Consider the following 20525-nt stretch of genomic DNA (forward strand, 5'->3'; position numbering starts at 1 on the left):
GTAAAGCTGAGGCTAACAAGAGCATCTGTCAAGATAGATAGTTTTAACAGTCTGAATAACTGTCTGAAGTAACAGAAGGGATGCTTAATAGCACTGGAAAATACCACATGCAGAAATGGAGCATGCAGGAAGATGCCACATCAGAAGATGTTCTGGGGCTTCCTAAAAGCACATCTGAAAGAAATGTCCATGTCCTGGGATCCTGAGGAATCCCAAGTACAGCTCCATGCAGCTCATTACAGCTGCCAGCACTGTCACTCTACCAACCTTGGCCACAGGTATTACGGATGTAATAAAAAATAAAGCTACTTCCACTACTCAGAAACTGCTTTAGGTATTTATCTTGCAGATTTCTCTTGTCACTGAGAGCAAATTACTCCAGAGAAATTTTTTTTTTAATTTTTAAAAAAGTAAAATTGAATCAATGCATACAACTGCCAGTCCAAGAAGAAACATTGTGTTTCAGGGCACTTACAACCTTGTTCATATTTATAAAATCCATTGGACTAATATTTGCATAAAAATAAACTTCCATAACACCACACATACTCCAACTCTTTGCTGAATACAAAAAAGGGATGCTCCTCGTGTTTCTCTTTGTAGATAAGTCTGATATTTTGATTGTATGAAACAAGTTTGATAGTCTTCCAATTCAAAATTTCTTGACTAGCTGCCTGAAAATACTATTGTACTGCATGGCAAATTAGCATTTACTTATTTAGAATTTTCTAGATTCCTGAGTTTCTCTACACAACACAGTGAAATACTAAGCTCAACGGTCACCTGTGTTGTACACCCTGTTTTTTATACCACTACAATTAATTAATCCATCTGGGCATCAAAACATAACTGGAGCTCTCTAACTAAATGAACTAAGTGTTGAAATTTCACCCTAATCCATGGGTTGTACTCCAGTGCATTATGTATACTACAACTTTATTTAAACACTCTTATTACCTATTAGAAAAAATAAACATTTACTCACAAACACATACTTCATGCCAAAAGAAATTTATGGGCAATTAATTCAACTGCTTTGATTCCTTGGCTATGGCATTTCATTTGACACATAGTTAAATCTTCTGGAATTATTAAGAAAGAGAACTTTAATTGCATTCTTCATCTTTGCAACCATGTATACTTCTTACTGCCAAACCTATTTAGCACCAAACCCCATGAAAAGCCAAGTTATCTTCCAGATTCTTAGTGAATAAACAGCCCACACAGGAATCTGGAAAACACACATTTCAGCATCTTAAAAACCTGACAGCAAACTCAGGGGCATCAGAATTAGTCGAGTTAGGCACAGCAATCAAAATGGAGGCTTCCCCTAGAGGCATCTTCCAAGCTCTGTAAAAATCCCGTTAAACAGAACTGCCTGGAATGAATACTCCAAAGAATGAAAAGCATTCCATACCCAGGGCTGGCTCCCAGGGATATTAAAATCAGCTCCAGTACGTGATATTTTGCAAGATGATTCTCAAAATCATGAATATGTCCTCTCGTCATCACAGTATCAATGGGCTCAAATATTCTTTTCCTCTTTAAGAATATCAACCTAAACCTTAGTTCATTAATTTTTCACATATATTCTTGCCCAGCTGCTCCCAAGACTGAATGCCTGAAGCACCCTTCTGACCTAGAAAAAGGGCTGTTAATATTTGGAAAGGGCTAAAAAAACTGAACTGGTACTCGGCGTGGGGTCAAAGCAGGAGATAAAACAGAAGCTAATAGGAATTGGCATATCCCCATTAACTTGCAGAATAAACCTATTGTGGTTCACAGTCTTAACACGACATAAATGTTCTGTAATCCAGATCTTATCATTCAAAGCTATAGCTGCTTTCAGAAAGCAACTGCAGTCTAACATTTTACATCGCCCTGGCGATTCGGTCAGAAGACACATCACTAATCGGGCCATAGGTGAGAGCTGATGGCCACACACGATTTCTCCTCCTGTCTAAACCTGAGCGAAGCCCTTCCGCGGGGTACCGAACCTACCCTAGCAGGGAGAAAGACACCGCTCTGGTGGCTGACCGAGGGAAGCACAGACAGAACCGCTCATCGTTCCCTGCTGGGCACCACGGGGCCGGACAGCTCCCGGCCGGGCTCAGACCCCGCACACACAGAGCCGGGCTCGGGCCCCGCACACACCGAGCCGGGCTCAGACCCCGCACACACAGAGCCGGGCTCGGGCCCCGCACACACAGAGCCGGGCTCGGGCCCCGCACACACAGAGCCGGGCTCAGACCCCGCACACACAGAGCCGGGCTCAGACCCCGCACACACAGAGCTCTGCTCAGACCCCGCACACACACCGAGCCGGGCTCAGACCCCGCACACACAGAGCCGGGCTCGGACCCTGCACACACAGAGCCGGGCTCGGACCCTGCACACACAGAGCCGGGCTCGGACCCCGCACACACAGAGCTCTGCTCAGACCCCGCACACACACAGCCGGGCTCAGACTCCGCACACACAGAGCTCTGCTCAGACCCCGCACACACCGAGCCGGGCTCGGGCCCCGCACACACAGAGCAGGGCTCAGACCCCGCACACACAGAGCCGGGCTCAGACCCCGCACACACCGAGCCAGGCTCGGGCCCCGCACACACAGAGCCGGGCTCAGAACCCGCACACACCGAGCCGGGCTCAGAACCCGCACACACCGAGCCGGGCTCAGAACCCGCACACACACAGAGCCGGGCTCAGAACCCGCACACACACAGAGCCGGGCTCGGGCCCCGCACACACAGAGCTCTGCTCAGACCCCGCACACACACAGAGCCGGGCTCAGACCCCGCACACACACAGAGCCGGGCTCGGGCCCCGCACACACAGAGCTCTGCTCAGACCCCGCACACACACAGAGCCGGGCTCGGGCCCCGCACACACACAGAGCCGGGCTCGGCCCCGCACACACACAGAGCCGGGCTCGGCCCCGCACACACACAGAGCCGGGCTGGGGCCCCGCACACACACAGAGCCGGGCTGGGGCCCCGCACACACACAGAGCCGGGCTCAGAACCCGCACACACAGAGCCGGGCTCGGACCCCGCACACACAGAGCCGGGCAACTCTCGTACTCATGTGGGGGCCCGCCTGACACCCCCCGGGCAGAGCACCGGCAAGCCCGGCAAGGGCTGTTCTGCCCCGGAGAGAGCTTTATGTGAGCTCCAGCAAGCCCGGCTGCCCGTGATTCTGCCCGAAGAACTCGCGGGCCCAGACCTCCTCAGAGCTCCAGCGCGTACAGAGCGAGGTTCCGTGCCGGACCCCCGGCCCGCCAGCCGGCACACAGCCCTGCCTGACCTGCTTCCCGAGCCGCGCTCGGCGAGCCCACTCACTGCGGGCCCACACCCACCAGGGCCGGCCTGGAGCCCGGAGCTCGCACCGAGCCCTCAGGCACACCCAGCGCACCCGCGGGCTCCCTCACGCCGGGCCGAAGGCAGCACGGGAGCCCGGCCCCGTGTGCCGCAAAATGGCGGCGCCGCCCGCAGCCCCGTCCCCATAGCCAAGGCGCTGCCCCGGGCCCGCGTTACCTGCGGCAGCGGCCCGCGCTCGGCTCCGCGGCGCTGGAGGCTGCCCCGCCGGCCGCGGAGCTCCCGCAGCCCGCTGCGCACCGCGCTCATGCGCCCTCGGAGCCGCTCTACGCACGCCGCCCTCACTCCCGCCCCCGAGCTGCCGCGGCCTGCGCAGCGGCCGGCCTCGCTGGGTCCGCTGCACAGCGGCTGGATCGTCCCGGAGAGAAAACCGGGCGGTCAGCGCACCGCCGAGGTTAGCGCTGCCGGCTCCGCTCCGCGGTTTCGCCCCACAGCTGGCGGCTCCGGGCGCGGCTCTCCCGGGGCGGCTCCGGGGCGGTGGCGGAGCTGGGCGCTGCCTTGGCCCGGCCTCCAGAGACCCCTCACTGAAGTCACTCCTGGGGACTGCCAGGAAAATCCAAACCGCCAGAGGCTTATGTCCGAAAAGGACTCCAAAGAGTACTTCTACTTTATTCGAATAAAAGGACAGAGTCCACCGAAGCACACGCCCGCGGGGTTTTCTCTCTCGGGGTTTCAGAGGGCTCAGCCTCCCTTTATCCCAAACTCCGGCCAGACGTTCTCTCCCTTTCCCCCTTGCTGAGGTACCAGGGGGGTGCAGCCTTCCCGACCCCATATCCCCCTTTGAACCTGGCATTTTACCCCAAAGTTCAGATCAGCCTTCTGCTGACCCTTGTCTATCTCAAAAGCCAAGCTGTCTGGACCTGGTAACAAATCTGCTGCCCAAAGCTGGCAGAGACATTTAAGACCCATTTCAAAGACGTTAACACCCATCCCTTCATCACCCATCAGATTATTTGTAAAGACATTAGCACACATCTTTCCTCTCAGGGCAGAGTGTCGTTCGCAGCCTCTGGTGCCCTGGCTGGCAGTTTCCAGCTGTGGCATTGCAAGAATCGGAGGACACTGCACAGAGCTTCCAATGTTTTTTTAGGAGGATTCATCCCAAGAGGGCGCAGCCTTGAAGCGTGCACAGAAATACCGTGGGGCACATGGCGCTGGTGGATGTTTGGTGCTCAGGAATCGAGGGAGCAGAAGCTCACAGGCTGACAGCACAGGACATGCTCAAGAAGACATCCAGACCTTAAAGGTGGAGACAAAAATCTGCACTCAATGAAAGGGCTAACCAATAGACAGACAGAAAGTGAGGGTCACTAAAAATCACAGTGTGGCAGAAGATCTGCTAGACTCTACAGAGGTAGGTTGGGGGTTTTTTCCCAAGAAAAGAAATGGTATTATTTAGGAAACAGGCTAGGAACAGATGAGTTTTAGATTTCAGAATACTCCAGCTGTTTAAACCTTAAAAGTCCTCAGCAGTAAAGGACAATTATTCACTTATCAGATGCAATACAAAGTAATAATTTAAAAGTACAGCTACGTTGGACAGTCAAGCTCTTAGAAGTAAGCCATCCTTTAAAAATATATATGTATATCAAGACTAGTCTGCAGCACAGAATATTACTCTGAAAAGAATAACCAAGCTATTTATCAAAGTGTTCACTAAACATGATGATTTTGTGCTTAACAGAGTTTAATGTATAAGTAAATAATATTTTCTCACAAGTTATTCATAAGTGATGCATCACTATGGTGATAAATGTCATTATTAAAGACAGAGTAGAAATGGTCCCCAGTATTCTAAGGTTTACTTGAACAAAGAATAATGTGAAAGAAAATAATATTTTCCATCTTCCAAGCTATAAACAGAGGTGCTTTCATCTTCATCAATCACTCCTGTTGACTGTAAAAGTATAGGAAAACTGCTAAATATGTCAAAATAGAGTGACAAAGACATACAGAGATGTATCAGGCACCTCGGATCATTGCTAAATAACTTTTCATTTAATTTGTAAAAATTCATATATGAATACAATTTCTTTTAGTCAAGTCACAGTTACACAAGTAACTGCTATTTCTTCTTGGAGTTGCCAGTTCTACTTCTTGACATTGAAGTTCTTCACTGCAAATGGTTTAAGGTTTTATCATAGGTGGTTTTTCAGGTACAGTAGCTACAATATTACTAAATGCATACAGGATCAGCTGTTTCCTTTCAAATAAAAGTTGAGCATTACAAGAACAGCCAGTAATACTTTTCCAGTCTGCTGCAGTTACCAGAAGAAAATCTAGCAAGCTCTTTCTTGTAATCTTTGACTTTTTAAAATTATGGCAGCTTTCATGTACCATTTTACAAGTTAACAAAAAAGAAACGATGAAAAGAAGGAAAATACCATGAAACATAAAACCTACAAATCAGTTTTCACTTCTGTGCACTTGAGAGATTTAAATTTACACTCCTGTGCTCTGATGGCATCACTGAATGCAGATGCAGTCCTGTCACACTGCAGACCATTTTCATTGCATTGCAGTTGGAGGGTTGTTTAAAGAACCACCCTGAAACTGGGGTACTGCCTTTGTGATTTGTCTGTCATGCAGAATAACCCTATTTTCTTACAAAAATGGAGAACATAAAATTCTGTAGGTGAATGTGTTACCCTTTCAGAGGCTGCACTTTCTCATAACAACTACCCTTGCAAGCAGAAAGTGCACAAGTATTTCCCAGGAAAAAGCATGTCTTTTGTCTGAAAGTGGAAACCAATCCAGTTTCTGAAAGAAAGCCTGTCTAAAATCTAGGAGATAAAAGTCTATGAACCTATGATTGTGTTTTCCAGCTCTACCATCAGGCTGAAAAAGATCCAAAATTCACAATCAGGCAGATGAGAAGAGAAGGGAAGTTAGTTTCCAGCTAAATCACAATGCTATCAAGTACAGACTGCAGTGAGAGCAAGGCAAAATGCAGGAGTTCAAAGATTCAAGTTTTAGCTTTGGTACCCATGGCCTTTTAGGAATATAACCCTTAATCTCTCAGTAAACTCCATCAAGTTTGTTCAGCTTGTCTGAAGGGAGCCTAGTTAAACTGAGATTTATGCCACTGACAGAAAATAAACCCCCAAATAATACAACCCTCTCCATATGTGCTTAAAAATGCTTGTTTATACTTTAGCATTTGGTGAAAATACTGAAATTAAACTTCAGGCAGATGAATATTTTGTTCAGTTCCCAGTCTAAGACTCGATCAAAACACAGTTGCCATCTACTGCAGACTCATCTTCTAAAATCTCAGTAACTGCAGGCTATGGTTTTGTAATGAGAGTGCTCTGCTGAAAATCAGGAATTCAAATCACTGACCTCAATGATAACTGTTCATCTACAGCTAAGAATTAAAACACTAATTATTTTCGAGAGACATTAAAAATAATAAATGTGCTAGAGGGGAAAATTAACAGCATAGGCCCATTTTGAGCTTGTAATGCCTTGAAAATTTAACACTGCTTTTAATATGTCCACCAAAACCAGGAGAGCTGCATTGTAGTCGCTTAAGCTTCTAGGGAAGGGTCTTTGGAGCAGCTTCTGCGTGTTAAGTAGGAATGCCTCCGCATAATTAACAGCCCAAATCTGATGGACCAAGCTTTACTATGGTAAAGGCTATGGTTTACTCAGAGGCTATGGTTTACGGAAAACTCCGTATTTTATGTGAAATACGGACTGAGGATTAGCTTCTTTGCATTTCTTTGTGTAAGAGATGACCTGCCTCACGATTTCCCTTTCAAGTTCCTCCTCTCAGCGGAGGACTCGGTGCCCCGCACTGTCACTGTCACTGTCACTGTCACTCTCACTGTCACCTCCGGCAGCCCAAGTGCGCTGCCGGGGTCGGAGTGACCCGACCTGTGCACGGCGACCCTTCGGCCCCGCCCGGAGGGTCCCTGAGGCGGGACGAGGCGTTGGTGGCACACGGCTGGCAGCAAAAAGCCGCCTGCGATCCACCCCCGGGCCCACGGCTGTGCCTCCTCCGGACCCCGCCGCCCCGACCGCCAGAACCCGCGGGGCTCGGACAGACACCCCGGCTCATCCTCCGCCCCAGCCCGGCTCATCCTCCGCCCCAGCCCGGCTCATCCTCCGCCCCCAGCCCGGCTCTCCAGCTCCAGCCCAGCCCGGCTCATCCCCGCCCCAGCCCGGCTCATCCCCCGCCCCAGCCCGGCTCATCCTCCGCCCCAGCCCGGCTCATCCCCCGCCCCCAGCCCGGCTCATCCTCCGCCCCCAGCCCGGCTCTCCAGCTCCAGCCCAGCCCGGCTCATCCTCCGCCCCAGCCCAGCCCAGCCCAGTCCAGCCCGGCTCTCCCCGCCCCAGACCCTCTCTCCCCGCCCAGCCCAGCCCCTCTCTCCCCGCCCAGCCCAGCCCCTTTCTCCAGCCCCAGCCCCTCTCTCTCCGCCCCAGCCCAGCCCCTTTCTCCAGCCCCAGCCCCTCTCTCCCCGCCCCAGCCCGGCCCTGCTCTCCCCAGCGCAGCCCAGCCCATCCCGCCCCAGCCCAGCCCGGCTCAGCCCAGCCCAGCCCCGCTCTCCCCGCCCCAGCCCAGCCCGGCTCTCCCCGCCGACTGCGCGGTCCCGCTGCCGTCTCCCCGTTCAGGCCGCGGCTGCTCCGACCCTTCCCCTGCCCTACTGGCAATCGAGCAGCGCTGGCAGCGCCGCTCCGGCGGCATCCCGGTGCTCCCCGAGCCCTGGGGGCTGGCGGCGCGTCCGGCGGCTGCCGCGCTCCGGCAGCGAGGTGCGCTCACCGTCCCGCCCCGCCGCGTCCCCGCGGCTCCCCCGGGCAGCCGGCGGCATGTCAGCCGTGCGCAGGAAGTTTGGGGACGAGTACCAGGCCGTGGGCCTCGCTCGCTGCAGCGCCCGCAGAGAGCGGCAGCGCTTCGTGGACAAGAACGGGCGCTGCAACGTGCAGCACGGCAACCTGGGCGGCGAGAGCAGCCGCTACCTCTCCGACTTCTTCACCACGCTGGTGGACCTCAAATGGCGCTGGAACCTGCTCATCTTCCTGCTGACCTACACGGTGGCCTGGCTGGTGATGGCCTCGATGTGGTGGGGCATCGCCTACCTGCGCGGTGACCTGCACCAGGCGCACGGTGACACCTACAGCCCGTGTGTGGCCAACGTGTACAACTTCCCCTCCGCCTTCCTCTTCTTCATCGAGACCGAGGCCACCATCGGCTACGGGCACCGCTACATCACGGAGCGCTGCCCCGAGGGCATCGTGCTCTTCCTCTTCCAGTCGCTGCTGGGCTCCGTTGTGGACGCGTTCCTCATCGGCTGCATGTTCATCAAGATGTCCCAGCCCAAGAAGCGAGCCGAGACCCTCATGTTCAGCCGCGCCGCGGTCATCTCGCAGCGCGATGCCAAACTCTGCCTCATGTTTCGTGTGGGCAACCTCCGCAACAGCCACATGGTGTCTGCCCAGATCCGCTGCAAGCTGATCAAGGTGAGGCCAGTGCCAAGGTGGGTGACACGGGCAGGGGTGGGCACAGAGGGCAGGTAGCGTGGGGCTTCCCCTGTTGCCTGCTGGCAGCTCTGCCGTGCCCTGCCCCGGGGACAGCCGTGTGTCCCTTGGCCGCCGGGATGTGACTGGGGCGGGGAGAAGGGCTGCGGAAGATTCTGGGGGAGCTGTCCGCAGCAGGAGCCGTGGAAGAGCCAAGCAGGCTCAATGTCTCATCAGAGATCTCCCAGGGGCATTTCAGCGCATTGTGAGGCTGGCAGAAACCCAATTTGGTCGGGATGGATGGATGTGTCAGGACGCAGGAGAGCTGCAAGGAGGGGTACTGAGGCACGCTGCTTAGGAGATGATGGCTGGGAAAAAGGAATTGATTTGTGGTGGTATTAAACTAGGATAAAGATCAACCTTGTCCTCCTCTTCCTCTTGGGGAAACTTGGTGAGCTTTTTGCAGTCCCTTATCCCAGTGTTCCAGCTAGTGACCTCACAGCATTTCAGAGGGATGGTATAGATGCTTTAGTGGAAACACCTTTGTCACCAGTATCTGTTTATTAATCACTGACAATGGCCAGTATAATTCAGAATGCAAGAAAACTGGAATTCAAAGGAGATAATAACAAAAACAAAACTATAAATATCAGGACAGAAGAGTTTGGCAGTCACAAAAGTCCAGAAGATAAACTGGGCAAGAGAAGAATGGAAGAAAAACATTAAAAAAGACTAAGCAATGTAGCATCTCACAGCAGCTATGACTTGTCAGGGGAGCATGCTTGGTGAGGAGCTCTGTCCAAAGCTCCTCAGCTGTCAGAAGCTGGATTCCAGTGATGACATTAATTTCAGGTTATCATATTTGACTCTTATACATGTTCTGTACTCTGGTAATTCTCTCTGGCCTTTTTAATAATAAACAAGAAGCAGTAGGTGATGGGGTAGTGATAAATATGAAAAGCTGTTTTCTTTCTGTTCTGTGCCAAATGCTAGACTGAGCTGTTATTTTTTCTTGCTACAGAATACCGCTTAAAATGGAGAATGTGCTAAGATTTAAAAAGAAGTTGTGCATATATATTTATATGAGAACAAGCTGTGAGGAGTTACACTGGAGCAATTTTTGTAGGAATTGAAAAGCCAGCTGAATCATGGCTTTTGCTGCTTTCTAGCAGAAATTTCCTCTAAAGTATTTAATTCTATCATTCAAAATGGAATGCAGGTCGAAGTGGAATAAAAGTAGGGTCACATTGTGTTTCTGCAGAGAGGGCAACTCATTTTCTTTTGAAATAAGACACCGAATATACAACCTAATGTCCTTTCTGCTGACAATTCCATTTGCTACACAATGCTGGTAAGCAGATGACTGGGACAGAAAACTGAAGGACATTTGATGGACCTGCATGACCATTGTGTCTTAGGATAGCTGTTTCCTAGGTCAGACAACGAATCAGTGAGCAATTCTTTTTTTTTTTTTTTTTTTTTTTTATGATCATCATGCCCCATGTGTTTTCCTCAAGCTGCTTTGTGACCTCTGAGAAACACAAGCTATGAAGAGAAGAAGATTTAAAATTGAATGTGCAGTAGCTTCCCCCTCACTGAAAGGTGTGGTATTAGTTCCCAGGTCTTTCTGTAAATCCTTGTCACTGAACTGGACACACCATTCTAGGAGCCAGTGCTGCCTCTTCAGATCACCCTTGAATTTCTATCAGTTGCTTTGAAGTAGCTTTGTGTATCCTATAAGCTCATGGTGAATGTGTCAGAATTTGCTTGCTGTCTTCAGCAAATCCTTTCTGTGCTTTGAGCTCTGGCCTCTGTAGCTCCCTGCAGTGCTGCCAACAGCTGATCTTGTTCTGATCTACTTCTGCACCTGATCAGGGAGCCAGAATTTTCTTTTGTGCTGGTGTGACAGTGAAGGAATGTGAACAAACACATCACATTTTTGTACTTGAGCTAGGAGATATATTTAGTAGTGAATGTGGTGTTTTGCTCAGACCAATGGAGCTCTGAGGATTTACCTTTGTCACGTACACTGATCTAAGTTTGCCTGAATTAGCATTTACTGACAGTGTGATACATGCCCTGATACATTCAGTAGACTACAATGGTGCTGCCACACTGGGCTGGCTTTTCTTTGGCTCCAGGGGCTGTGCAGCAGCATGGCAAAGTGATACCATGCAAACATCTGAGGCTCTTTTTGGACTGAATTGTGGAGAATTTGGAAAACAGTGACAAGACTAATTGTGTGCATTTCAGCCAAAAACTTTTCTAGAAACCCAAGTCTTTCTAGTGTACATTGAGTGCTACAGAAGCTGGATAAAGCAAAATCCTGGGGCAAGAAATAGAAAAAAACAATTTGGAACTAGCTGCTAAAAATGTGCAGTTTCAGGTCCTGGACTTTTTAATGTCACAGTGAACTGAATTTTTCTGCCTGCTGATTCTTGGACCTTTCCAGTGTGCCTAAGGCAGCAGACACCAATATGGCAATCAGTATTGATTTTATAAAACTCAATCACAGTTAATATCTGTACCTTCTCTTGATGTCATTGATAAACATGATGGTGTTGGTGTGTAAAGTCATCTGTAGTGTTTCAGCTGGCATAGGACATTTTGATTCCGAAAGCTGAGGAATGCAAAATCATCATAGCCTGTTTTCAACATGTTTCAGCCTGGTTTCAACAAGTTTTAAAAATAGAGTTGTGAACCATGATAGCCACAGAGGTAGTGAGCTTTGGGTTAGAACCAGCAGGCATCTGTTCTTTAGGCTGGACTTTCTTTGAATAAGCTGAAAGCAAACAAAATTGTAACAGAAAGTTTGCAGACAGCAGGTGACAAGCATTAGAAGTAAGTAAGAAAATCCATTATTCTGTGATTTCAATAAGCTGATAAGTAGTACAGAAAGTGCAAAAAACTACATTTTTTAATATTACAGAACTGTTCAGATTGGAAGGAACTTGAGGAAGTTTGTGGTCCAACCTTCTGCTGAAGGTATGGTGAGCTAGGAGATCAGACCAGGTTACTCTGGGCTTTTTCCAGTATAGTTTTGGAAACCTCTAAGAAAATAAACTGCACAGCCTTGCTGGGAAAGCTTTTCCACTGTTTAACTCTCCTCATGACGAAAATGTTTTTCTTCAATCCAATCCAGACTTCCCTTGTTTAGGCTTACACCTGTTGTCTCTCATGTGAAAAGCCTGGCTCTGTCTTCTTGATCAAGTTACTGTCAGATTTTGGAATGTTTCTGTTTAGATCCCCCTAAGCTTTCTCTTCTCTGGTCTGAACAAGCCCAGGTCATATTTACAGCATGGGCCAAGTAGACTAAAATAAAAAGTAGCAGTGATCCAAGGTATTATCTATAGTGGAGCTCCAGGTATAGTGTCACAACCAAAAAACTCCACACAAATCTTCAACAATGACATCAAAGTAACAAGATCATATTATTCCAGTAATATAAAATCTAATATCACTCCTTGTAAGCTGATAGTCTGAGTGTGGGGGAGGAGCAATGAGCATGTACCAGTTTAGCATTTTCTAGATTTATACATTTTCTCTACAACATGCTGCAATATTAAGCTTGAAGGTGCTGCATCTTTTGAATACCACTTTTTTTTCTCCAGTGCTTAATTAGTCCACCTGGATATCAAAACATAATTATGTGAGCTCTCTAATGAGTGAACTGATGGAGGGTTAATAATAATAAAACTGCATCATGTCCAGTTAAAGGGAGATATGCATGTTTATGCATAAACAGGGTTTTAGAAAAGCAAGGATAATGAATAAAGGATAGGAGTGAAGATTTGAAGAGCATGATGTATTGTTGAGACACTAAAACAGATTAAGTGGTGATGCATGGAAGTCTGCCTTGTAATAAAACCCAAAACAAAGATCCAGTGGCAGAAAGTTAAAGACACAGGAGTCTTTTTTCTCTTTTTTTCTTTTTTTCCCCTTAGCTGTGAAGCAATTGACCTTTGGAGACATTCTTTGAGACCTTTAGATTATCCATCTCTGATCACATTTAAACTGCAAGCTAGGGCATTTCTAAGTAATTGTGTCCTTGTTCAACATGTATTAATCTGCAAAATTTACTTCTCTTTGTGTTATGTGGATGATCAAAATAAAGAATCACAAGTGTTCCCTCCAGACTTATTCCTGACATTTTATAGTCCTCTGTCTTGATCTGTGATCATTTGAGTAAAGCTGTATATGTAACACAAAGGTTAGGAGTCTGAATCTGTTAGGGCTATCAAGCTCTCTTCATTCAGGTTAACTTATTTTTATTCAACAAACAAGTTTCTTTTAAAAATCCTCCATGCCCTGTCTAAATCAGTCCTGTATGTAAGATACTGAATACCTCAAACACAACCTTCTGCTTTCTCCCAGATCTGTTCCCTCTAATCATCCTCACTGGATTTATTATTGAATGGATTTGATTGAAGACTCTTCCACAGAGAAAAATGGTGTGTAGATCAAACAGTTCTTAAGTCAGTCAGGCAACAGTTTGTGCAGAAGTGCACATTTTTGTCTAGGTAAATGTATTTGATGAAGCTTTGGGACAATTTGAGATTTAGATGTTGGTTATTACATGTTTGTTACCCTGGAGCAAAGATCATACCTGGGCAATCAATTTGTGCACACACTGTAAGAACAGCAGCCAGGCAACAAAAGCAGTTCCACAGTCTGCAGCTTAGCTCTGCAGGAAAAGAGAAAAGATGTTTTTGCAGTAGGCTGATTCCACCTTTGCATATGACAGAGACTGTCATGACTGGTATCTAGCAGCAGCGTTGATTGCTTTTATCTCACAGCACTTTTATGTTTCAAATAATAAATAATTTGTGAAAATGCTTTCACACGCAATCAGCTGAGATTTTCTCTGTAAAGGAGAGAGAGATTTCCATCAGTAAAGGAGAAAATTGACTCTTGTGCTCCTGTGCAGGGGGGAACTTTGTTACTTAGACAGGAAGAATGTTTCTTCCTCAGTGGCAAAACAAACAAGTAGCACATAGCTGAAATCATGGATTTGATTTAATAATGAGCTGCACTCCAGCTGCTGCCCAGGTTATGTAATCTCTAGTAAATACCAGGTACTTATAAAGGCAGCATTTTTAAGGTACACGTGAGGAGAGGAGACAATATGAAGATAGAGGATTTGCTTGGGGATCTTCTTTAAAGACAGAAACTTTCTTAAAAGAACACCAGTCAGATCTAAGTTGATGGCAAAACTGCTGCCTTTGGTTTGCTCTCAATGAACAGTGTTTCCAGGCAGGGGAACCAGTATGCTTGTCAATACAAATGCAACACAATTAAAACTATTTATTGATTCATTTATGATAGTATAACTTAAAATAATATTTATTTATTTATAATCAATAGTCATCTTCTTGAAGATTTAAGTGCTTTTCAATGAAACAATAAGCCAAAAAGATTTCAAATGGGATCTATACCAGCTATGCAAAGATTCTAATTTTGGTGGGCAATTTCCACCAGAGACCTTCAAAGCAATCTGTGGAGGAGCTGCCAGGCCAACTGATGTGATTTTTAGTTAGACTTTGAATACCAGGAAAATTTAGAGGGAGCCCTATGGGGTGGAGGGAAGCTACCAGATCAGTAATTTTGCTGGACCCATGAAATGATGGGAAGAAAAATGAGGCATTTAGCTTAATAAGTTCATTATTAAGGTAAACATGCAGTAGGTGCTACATACAAGGGATGACAGCATCATCAGTATCCATTCAGATGAGTTTGTGAAAATGCCACTTACCAGATGTACTGTGCAATTACTGTCGTGTTTACTTTTGAGTTAGTACATCACAGTGTCTGCCAAACAAAAGTTAGTAAAATACAAAAATAATGGAACGTGAATTCAAACAACAGAATAAAATGCACCCAGCTTGCAGATTTTTCTCTTGTTAACAGGAACTTTTGCCACAGGATATTCATGTTGAACATCCATTACAAGGCATCTGGTGTATGGTACATGACATTTTTGTCAAAGTGTCACACACACACATATATACATATATGTCACAGTAAAGTTTGTAGGTGCTGATGAGATCTACTGGCATAATAATAAAAGTCAAAATTGTTCTTGCACAGCAGCCTCAGAGTATTTAGCATTACTTACATCTCCTTTATGAAGCCCCCAGACCTAATACATGGAGCTGATAATGTCATGAAAGAGGCAGGTTTAAACTTGGTTGCACTGATTCTATGTTTTGCCTCACTCTGTGATTATTAAATCATCTTTTTATCTTTAGTCCAGACAGACGCCGGAGGGAGAATTTCTGCCACTAGACCAGTGTGAACTGGATGTTGGATTTGGAACTGGCGCTGACCAGCTGTTTTTAGTTTCCCCTTTAACCATCTGTCATGAAATTAACTCAGAGAGCCCCTTTTTCTGCCTCTCACAAAGATCACTGAGGAGTGAGCAGTTTGAAATAGTTGTCATCCTTGAAGGAATCGTTGAGACTACCGGTAAGATTTACAATAATCTGCATAATCTCTGATTTTCAGTCTTTGTTTTCAGTGCTGATATTTTTAGCAAGGCAGCTGTTAGTCCTGGATGCTCCAGCATCTCCTGCCATATGCTGCAGAGCTTCAGTGGCTCTCACCAGCCAATAGAGACCTCCCTTCCCCACAGGGCTCTGCACTGCCAATTCCCAAAGTGGCCAGTAAGACACACAGCCTGGCACTCTTTGTGGAACAGCTCAACACTCCTGTGAGGTTTCTGTTTTAAGGAGCACCACTCTGAAAGAAAGATGAACTTTAAAAGTTGCCAGTGCTGCAAAGTTCCTTTCAGCCTAGCTTGCACTGAATTGAATTCAGAATAAGATGTCCATTTTACAGCACAAATACAGACCTCATGGTCACAAAGATTGTAGGTGTATGTGGTTATTGACAAATATGAGAAGGATTTTGTTTCTTTTAAAAATTCGGGTGTGGTGTTGTCCAGATGATGGCTGATTTTGCGGCCTTTTGTTTTGAGGATTCAATTCTTTTATGAATCCCATGAAAATGGGTTCCGGTTGTATAAGGAGCTTTTCATCAACAATTCATGAGTACTGTTCAAGTCCAAATCATTCAGTACAGTCATCAGCATTTTGATCTTCTTCCTTCTTTGGAGCATTTCTTAAAATTTGATTAATCAGAGAGCTTTCTTGTCCTTTCCACAAGATTAGCAGCTGCCTCATTCCTGCTTTGGAAAAGTTGCAGTGCACCCCCACACTGGAGCAGGTGTTCCCATATTAGAAAAAGAGTTTCAGTTTCACTGCTGGAACTTTTAAGGAAGAAGAAGCAGAAATTTCCATGCTTTTCTCACCCAGTAATTGGCCCAGTACCAGGACAAAGGCACCAGTTGGATCCTTGAGATGTTTTCTATTGGGCAGGAAGCAAAAAATCCCTCCTAGGTCACTGAATATTTATGAGAGAGCATAGAGATTCTCGGGGCTTTTTGGGGTGCCTTAGCAGGTGCAAGGGACCTTCCTGCACTGGGCTTGTATTCTTTTGTTCTGTACAGTTTGTTATTTTCTTAATTAAACCTTTTTGCTTTTTTAAAACACTCCTAATCAGCCATTTTGCTAATTATTGTTAAGCCATTTCTGGGAGGTTGCTGGGCAACCCTCAGAGCTTGATACACCTTTGTGGAGCTCGTAACATGCTGGGCCCACGCAGAATGTGTCAGAAAAGTGATAAAAGTGTCCCTTTGGACACCAAAAGTGTCCCTTTGGTGCAGCCATGTGCAGTCATCTCTGCCTGACTGCTCTCTACTCACTGGCCCTAAACAGATACACAATCCACTGGGGCAGAATGCTCTTTCACACTGAGTAGGGCATCTTTAGATCCCTGCAGAGCCCTCATCTTACCCTGCAACTGAACCATTTATTTTAGATAAGCATGCATTCATAACCTTACTTAATGCAATTGCCTGTCTGGATATTTAAAGGGAGACATTTTACACTTGAGAATCCATGTGGCAGTAACCAGAGAGCAAATCAGAATTTGGGCTTACTGACTGCTAATTCTGCCTTTGGAGACTCATGACAGAAGTCTTCAAGTTCTGCTCACCTGGGATATTTGTTAAATAACTGTGAGTGTGGTTGTGGTGAGATGGTAGTGGATTTGCCAGCTTGGTTAAACACATTTTAGCTGTGAGTTCACACACGTAAACACTACCAATGATGTATTTTGCACTAAGTGGAACAAAATGAGTTTACACTCCTACCTTTGTCTGAGCATGAAGGAGCTTCAATGTGTCTGCACAGCTTTTGTCTTGACATTCTGTTTGGGAAAAAAGTAATACAGCCTACAGAAGAAATGCAAGGTTACATTTTTTATTTGGCATTGTCTCCCCCAACACCTGATCCTTGCCAAAGGACTCTGTAAGCCTCTGCCAAGCAATAGTGCTTTTTTCCAAGAAACAGTATTACTCTCTCAAGGCTGAATTGGGATTATTCAGCCTGGAAAAGGGAAGCTTTGGGATGACCTAATTACAGGCTTCCAGTACTAGACACAATGAATAAAATTAATTCTGTCCCAACTGAAACCAGCACACAAAGCTAATACTGTTTTAATTTTACATTTTGCTTTGGCTTGGTTGCAAGTCTGCAATTTGCATAAAAATCTAGTTGGTCAATTAGAGGCACTCCACTAACTGCCAGAAGATTGTCTAGGAACAACTGCCCCATTTCATCATCTATAAAATTGTTGGCTTGCTGGCTGCAACTGATTTTTATCTGTCATCCTTGTCATGTATTTTTTGTTGCATGTGCCAGTTTGCTTGCTCACATTGAAATGCTCTTGTCCATTTCCACAGGAATGACGTGCCAGGCCAGGACTTCCTACACAGAAGATGAAGTCCTTTGGGGGCACAGGTTCCTCCCAGTAATGTCTCTGGAGGATGGCTTCTTCCGTGTCGATTATTCTCAGTTTCATGCCACCTTTGAAGTCCCCACTCCTCCCTACAGTGTTAAAGAGCAAGAAGAAAACCTGGCCCAGTCATCACTCTTGAACAGTCCTATTGATAAGAAAACCAGAAGAGAACAGGTTGGTCCACTTGACTGTACTGACATTACAGGAGAGAAGAACAAGCTCCCTGCTAAACTTCAGAAGATCAGCTCGAGGAAGGAAGGCCTTCCACCAAGAGCCCCCAGAATGAGCTCCAATAACACAGAGAAGACCTTCAGTACTGGAGACCTCTTGAAAATTCAAGAAGTAACTCCCATCTCTGATGGTGAAGACAATGATAACAGGATGCAGCTGAAAGCATTAAAAATAAATGCCAAGGCTCTGACTCAGTCTACCAGTGAGCTGGAGTTACAGAAGGATTTTCCAGGTATGGGCACTCTGGAGGTGGAATTGGAAGATCATTTTCCTGCCAAACTTTGAAAAATGAACTCTGATCGCTTCTTTTAAGAGCTGAAGAAACAGGAGTTGTTGCAGATAAACTGCATTTGAGACTGTTGCTCTGAAAGAGTTGTTTCACAGGAAAGTCACAACTTGGCTTTGCTACTTTCAGGAAGAATGATCCTTTTTGTATAATTGTTCTGTACAGATCCAGTTTAGGTAGCATAACAGGACTTTGAGGGGCAGTAAGGCCACCCTGTCATGCCAAAGAGATTCCTGCCCTGATGATGTTTATCAGCATGCTCATTGCAAATCTACCCTGTCTTCCATGTGTGCAGATGCTTTTTCACAAAGCAAGGATCAGATCCTTAGTCACAGAGGTGGAACCAAGAAGGGTGTAACAGCAGCTGAAGCCTGGCTTTGTGCAGCTCAGCTCCTGAACTGCTCCTGATGTACAGAACAGCTGAACACAGGAGGAATATGTGACACTAGTCCAGTTCTCTCTGTGACCCCTTTGGAATGAGGCTTCCTGGTGCATCCCTCTTTCCCAGTGCCTGTGGAACTCTGTGCTCCCAGTGTCTCATCCATGAACATTCAGGTAGAGGAAGCAGTGTGCACAAGCCATTTGGGCCATTTGACCCACATGAGCTCTCGTAAACATGAGGATCATTTATCCTGTCCAAAACTGGACCTCAGCAGTTGATTTGGTGGATCACATGCTGAATTTTAATGACCATATCACCACTCACTGTGAAGGAAACATGAGATAGGTAGCTCAGCTTCATGGCATGTTTTATATTGCAACTAAATGAAATTTCAGTTTGGAGATATCCTGAGTAAATAAATAAAAGCAAAGTGCTAAATAATGCTCCATCATCACACATCTCAGAGTTTTACTAATGAATGGTAGTCCTTGATGTTGCTAATTTTCATTTTGTTACATTTGCCTTCTCCATTTATATATGAATCTCAGTAATTTGGTAGATTTGGTATTTATTGCTATTCACCTCAATCCACCTCTGTCTGTGAGAGAGGCTTTTTCTTTCCTGGTTGGTCGTAATTATAAATACACCCTGCTGTTTTCTAAGCAGTGCTCGGTAGCTCAGCATACAGGGTGCTCATCACCAGAGCACCAGCCAAGCAGTCTCCAGTAGAAGGATCAAATTCTGCTCTTGTTACATGGACAAATTCAGTCAGATTTTCAACGGGTGGCAGTGGCCATAATGTTTGGCAATGCATTCCTTGATGCTGAAGTGATGTATCCAAGCTAGGAATAGCTTGGCTTGCAGAACTCATGGTTTCTTCCTTTTGATCTGTCTGCAGTGTGAAACTGGAAAATGCTGTTTTATGCAGGGATAAGATGTGCTGCTTGTCATTGTTTATCTGTTCTCAACATGAAATTCAGCAATATATATGTGCTAAAATCTGTATTTTCATTTATCAACTGTATTTGTATGGAGTATTTAGGTGACAGCATGAAGTCTTCAATGATGATGACTCTCCCTACTCTCCAGAACTGCCAAAATTAGTATAAAATAAAATGACATCCACCTTGGGTCTCAAGCATTCTTTACTCAAATGTTGACAGCAGAGCAGCTCCAGGAGATGAGGCCCCATCCTTGGGCACACCCCCCCTCTGCTGTGGGGCAGGAACTTGGGGGGCTGCACCTACTTAGGGGCTTCCCTCCCTCTGTTGGGCTGGGGCATGTACAAATGTAAATGGCATTAGTAGATTGGATTATTGGATTATTAGATCAGCAAGATGCTGCCAAGGGCAGTTTCACTCATTTTGGGCTGCCTTTTGGGGATAAGTAAAAAGGTGGGCTGGGGAAACCTGGGAGGGTGATGGCAGCACCCCAATGTCAGTGGGACAGTGAAGATGTGGTGGGGAAGCAGGTGTTTGGGGTTAGTTAAAGGTTATGGTTTAGGGTTAGCATTAGACCTGGGGGGTTGATTTAGGGTTAGGGTAAATTACAGTATGGGTTTGTGAGCACTGAACCCATCCACAGTGACAGTGCTTGTGGGCACAGGGGAGCAGAGGGTGACAGACTCTGGCACTGCATGCTGGATTTGTCATTCCTGCAGGCATTCAATACTGGAGGTGGTACCCAGCTTTCTGTTGGTAACTTCCTGAAAGAGGGTGTCAGTGTTTTGTGAATAGGAAGGAAAGGAGCTGGCCCCAGTGTTTCAGCTACAGATAAGAAGGTGCCAAATGCCATATGGCAGCAGCAACTTTCTGTCCTGGTGTATTTGCTGTGGAAACATTTCCTTGACTTGTACACTTAGGAAGTTTGTATCCATCCTTTGAAGGTGCTCTCCTGGAACTGTCAATTTGGCAAGCAGTTTCTAATT

General features: G+C 46.3%; 1 protein-coding gene across 1 annotated transcript; it reads left to right on the forward strand.

Annotated features, from left to right (window-relative positions):
- Positions 1-8192: 8192 nt before the first annotated feature.
- On the forward strand, positions 8193-19723 carry LOC136372251 (G protein-activated inward rectifier potassium channel 1-like). Its single transcript, XM_066336781.1, has 3 exons — positions 8193-8843; positions 15089-15305; positions 17644-19723. Exons 1-3 carry the CDS (start codon positions 8193-8195, stop codon positions 18213-18215), a joined length of 1440 nt encoding a protein of 479 aa, XP_066192878.1. The 3' UTR covers positions 18216-19723.
- Positions 19724-20525: the final 802 nt, after the last annotated feature.

The sequence above is a fragment of the Sylvia atricapilla genome, chromosome 27, assembly GCF_009819655.1.
Source record: "Sylvia atricapilla isolate bSylAtr1 chromosome 27, bSylAtr1.pri, whole genome shotgun sequence".
Lineage (NCBI taxonomy): Eukaryota > Metazoa > Chordata > Aves > Passeriformes > Sylviidae > Sylvia > Sylvia atricapilla.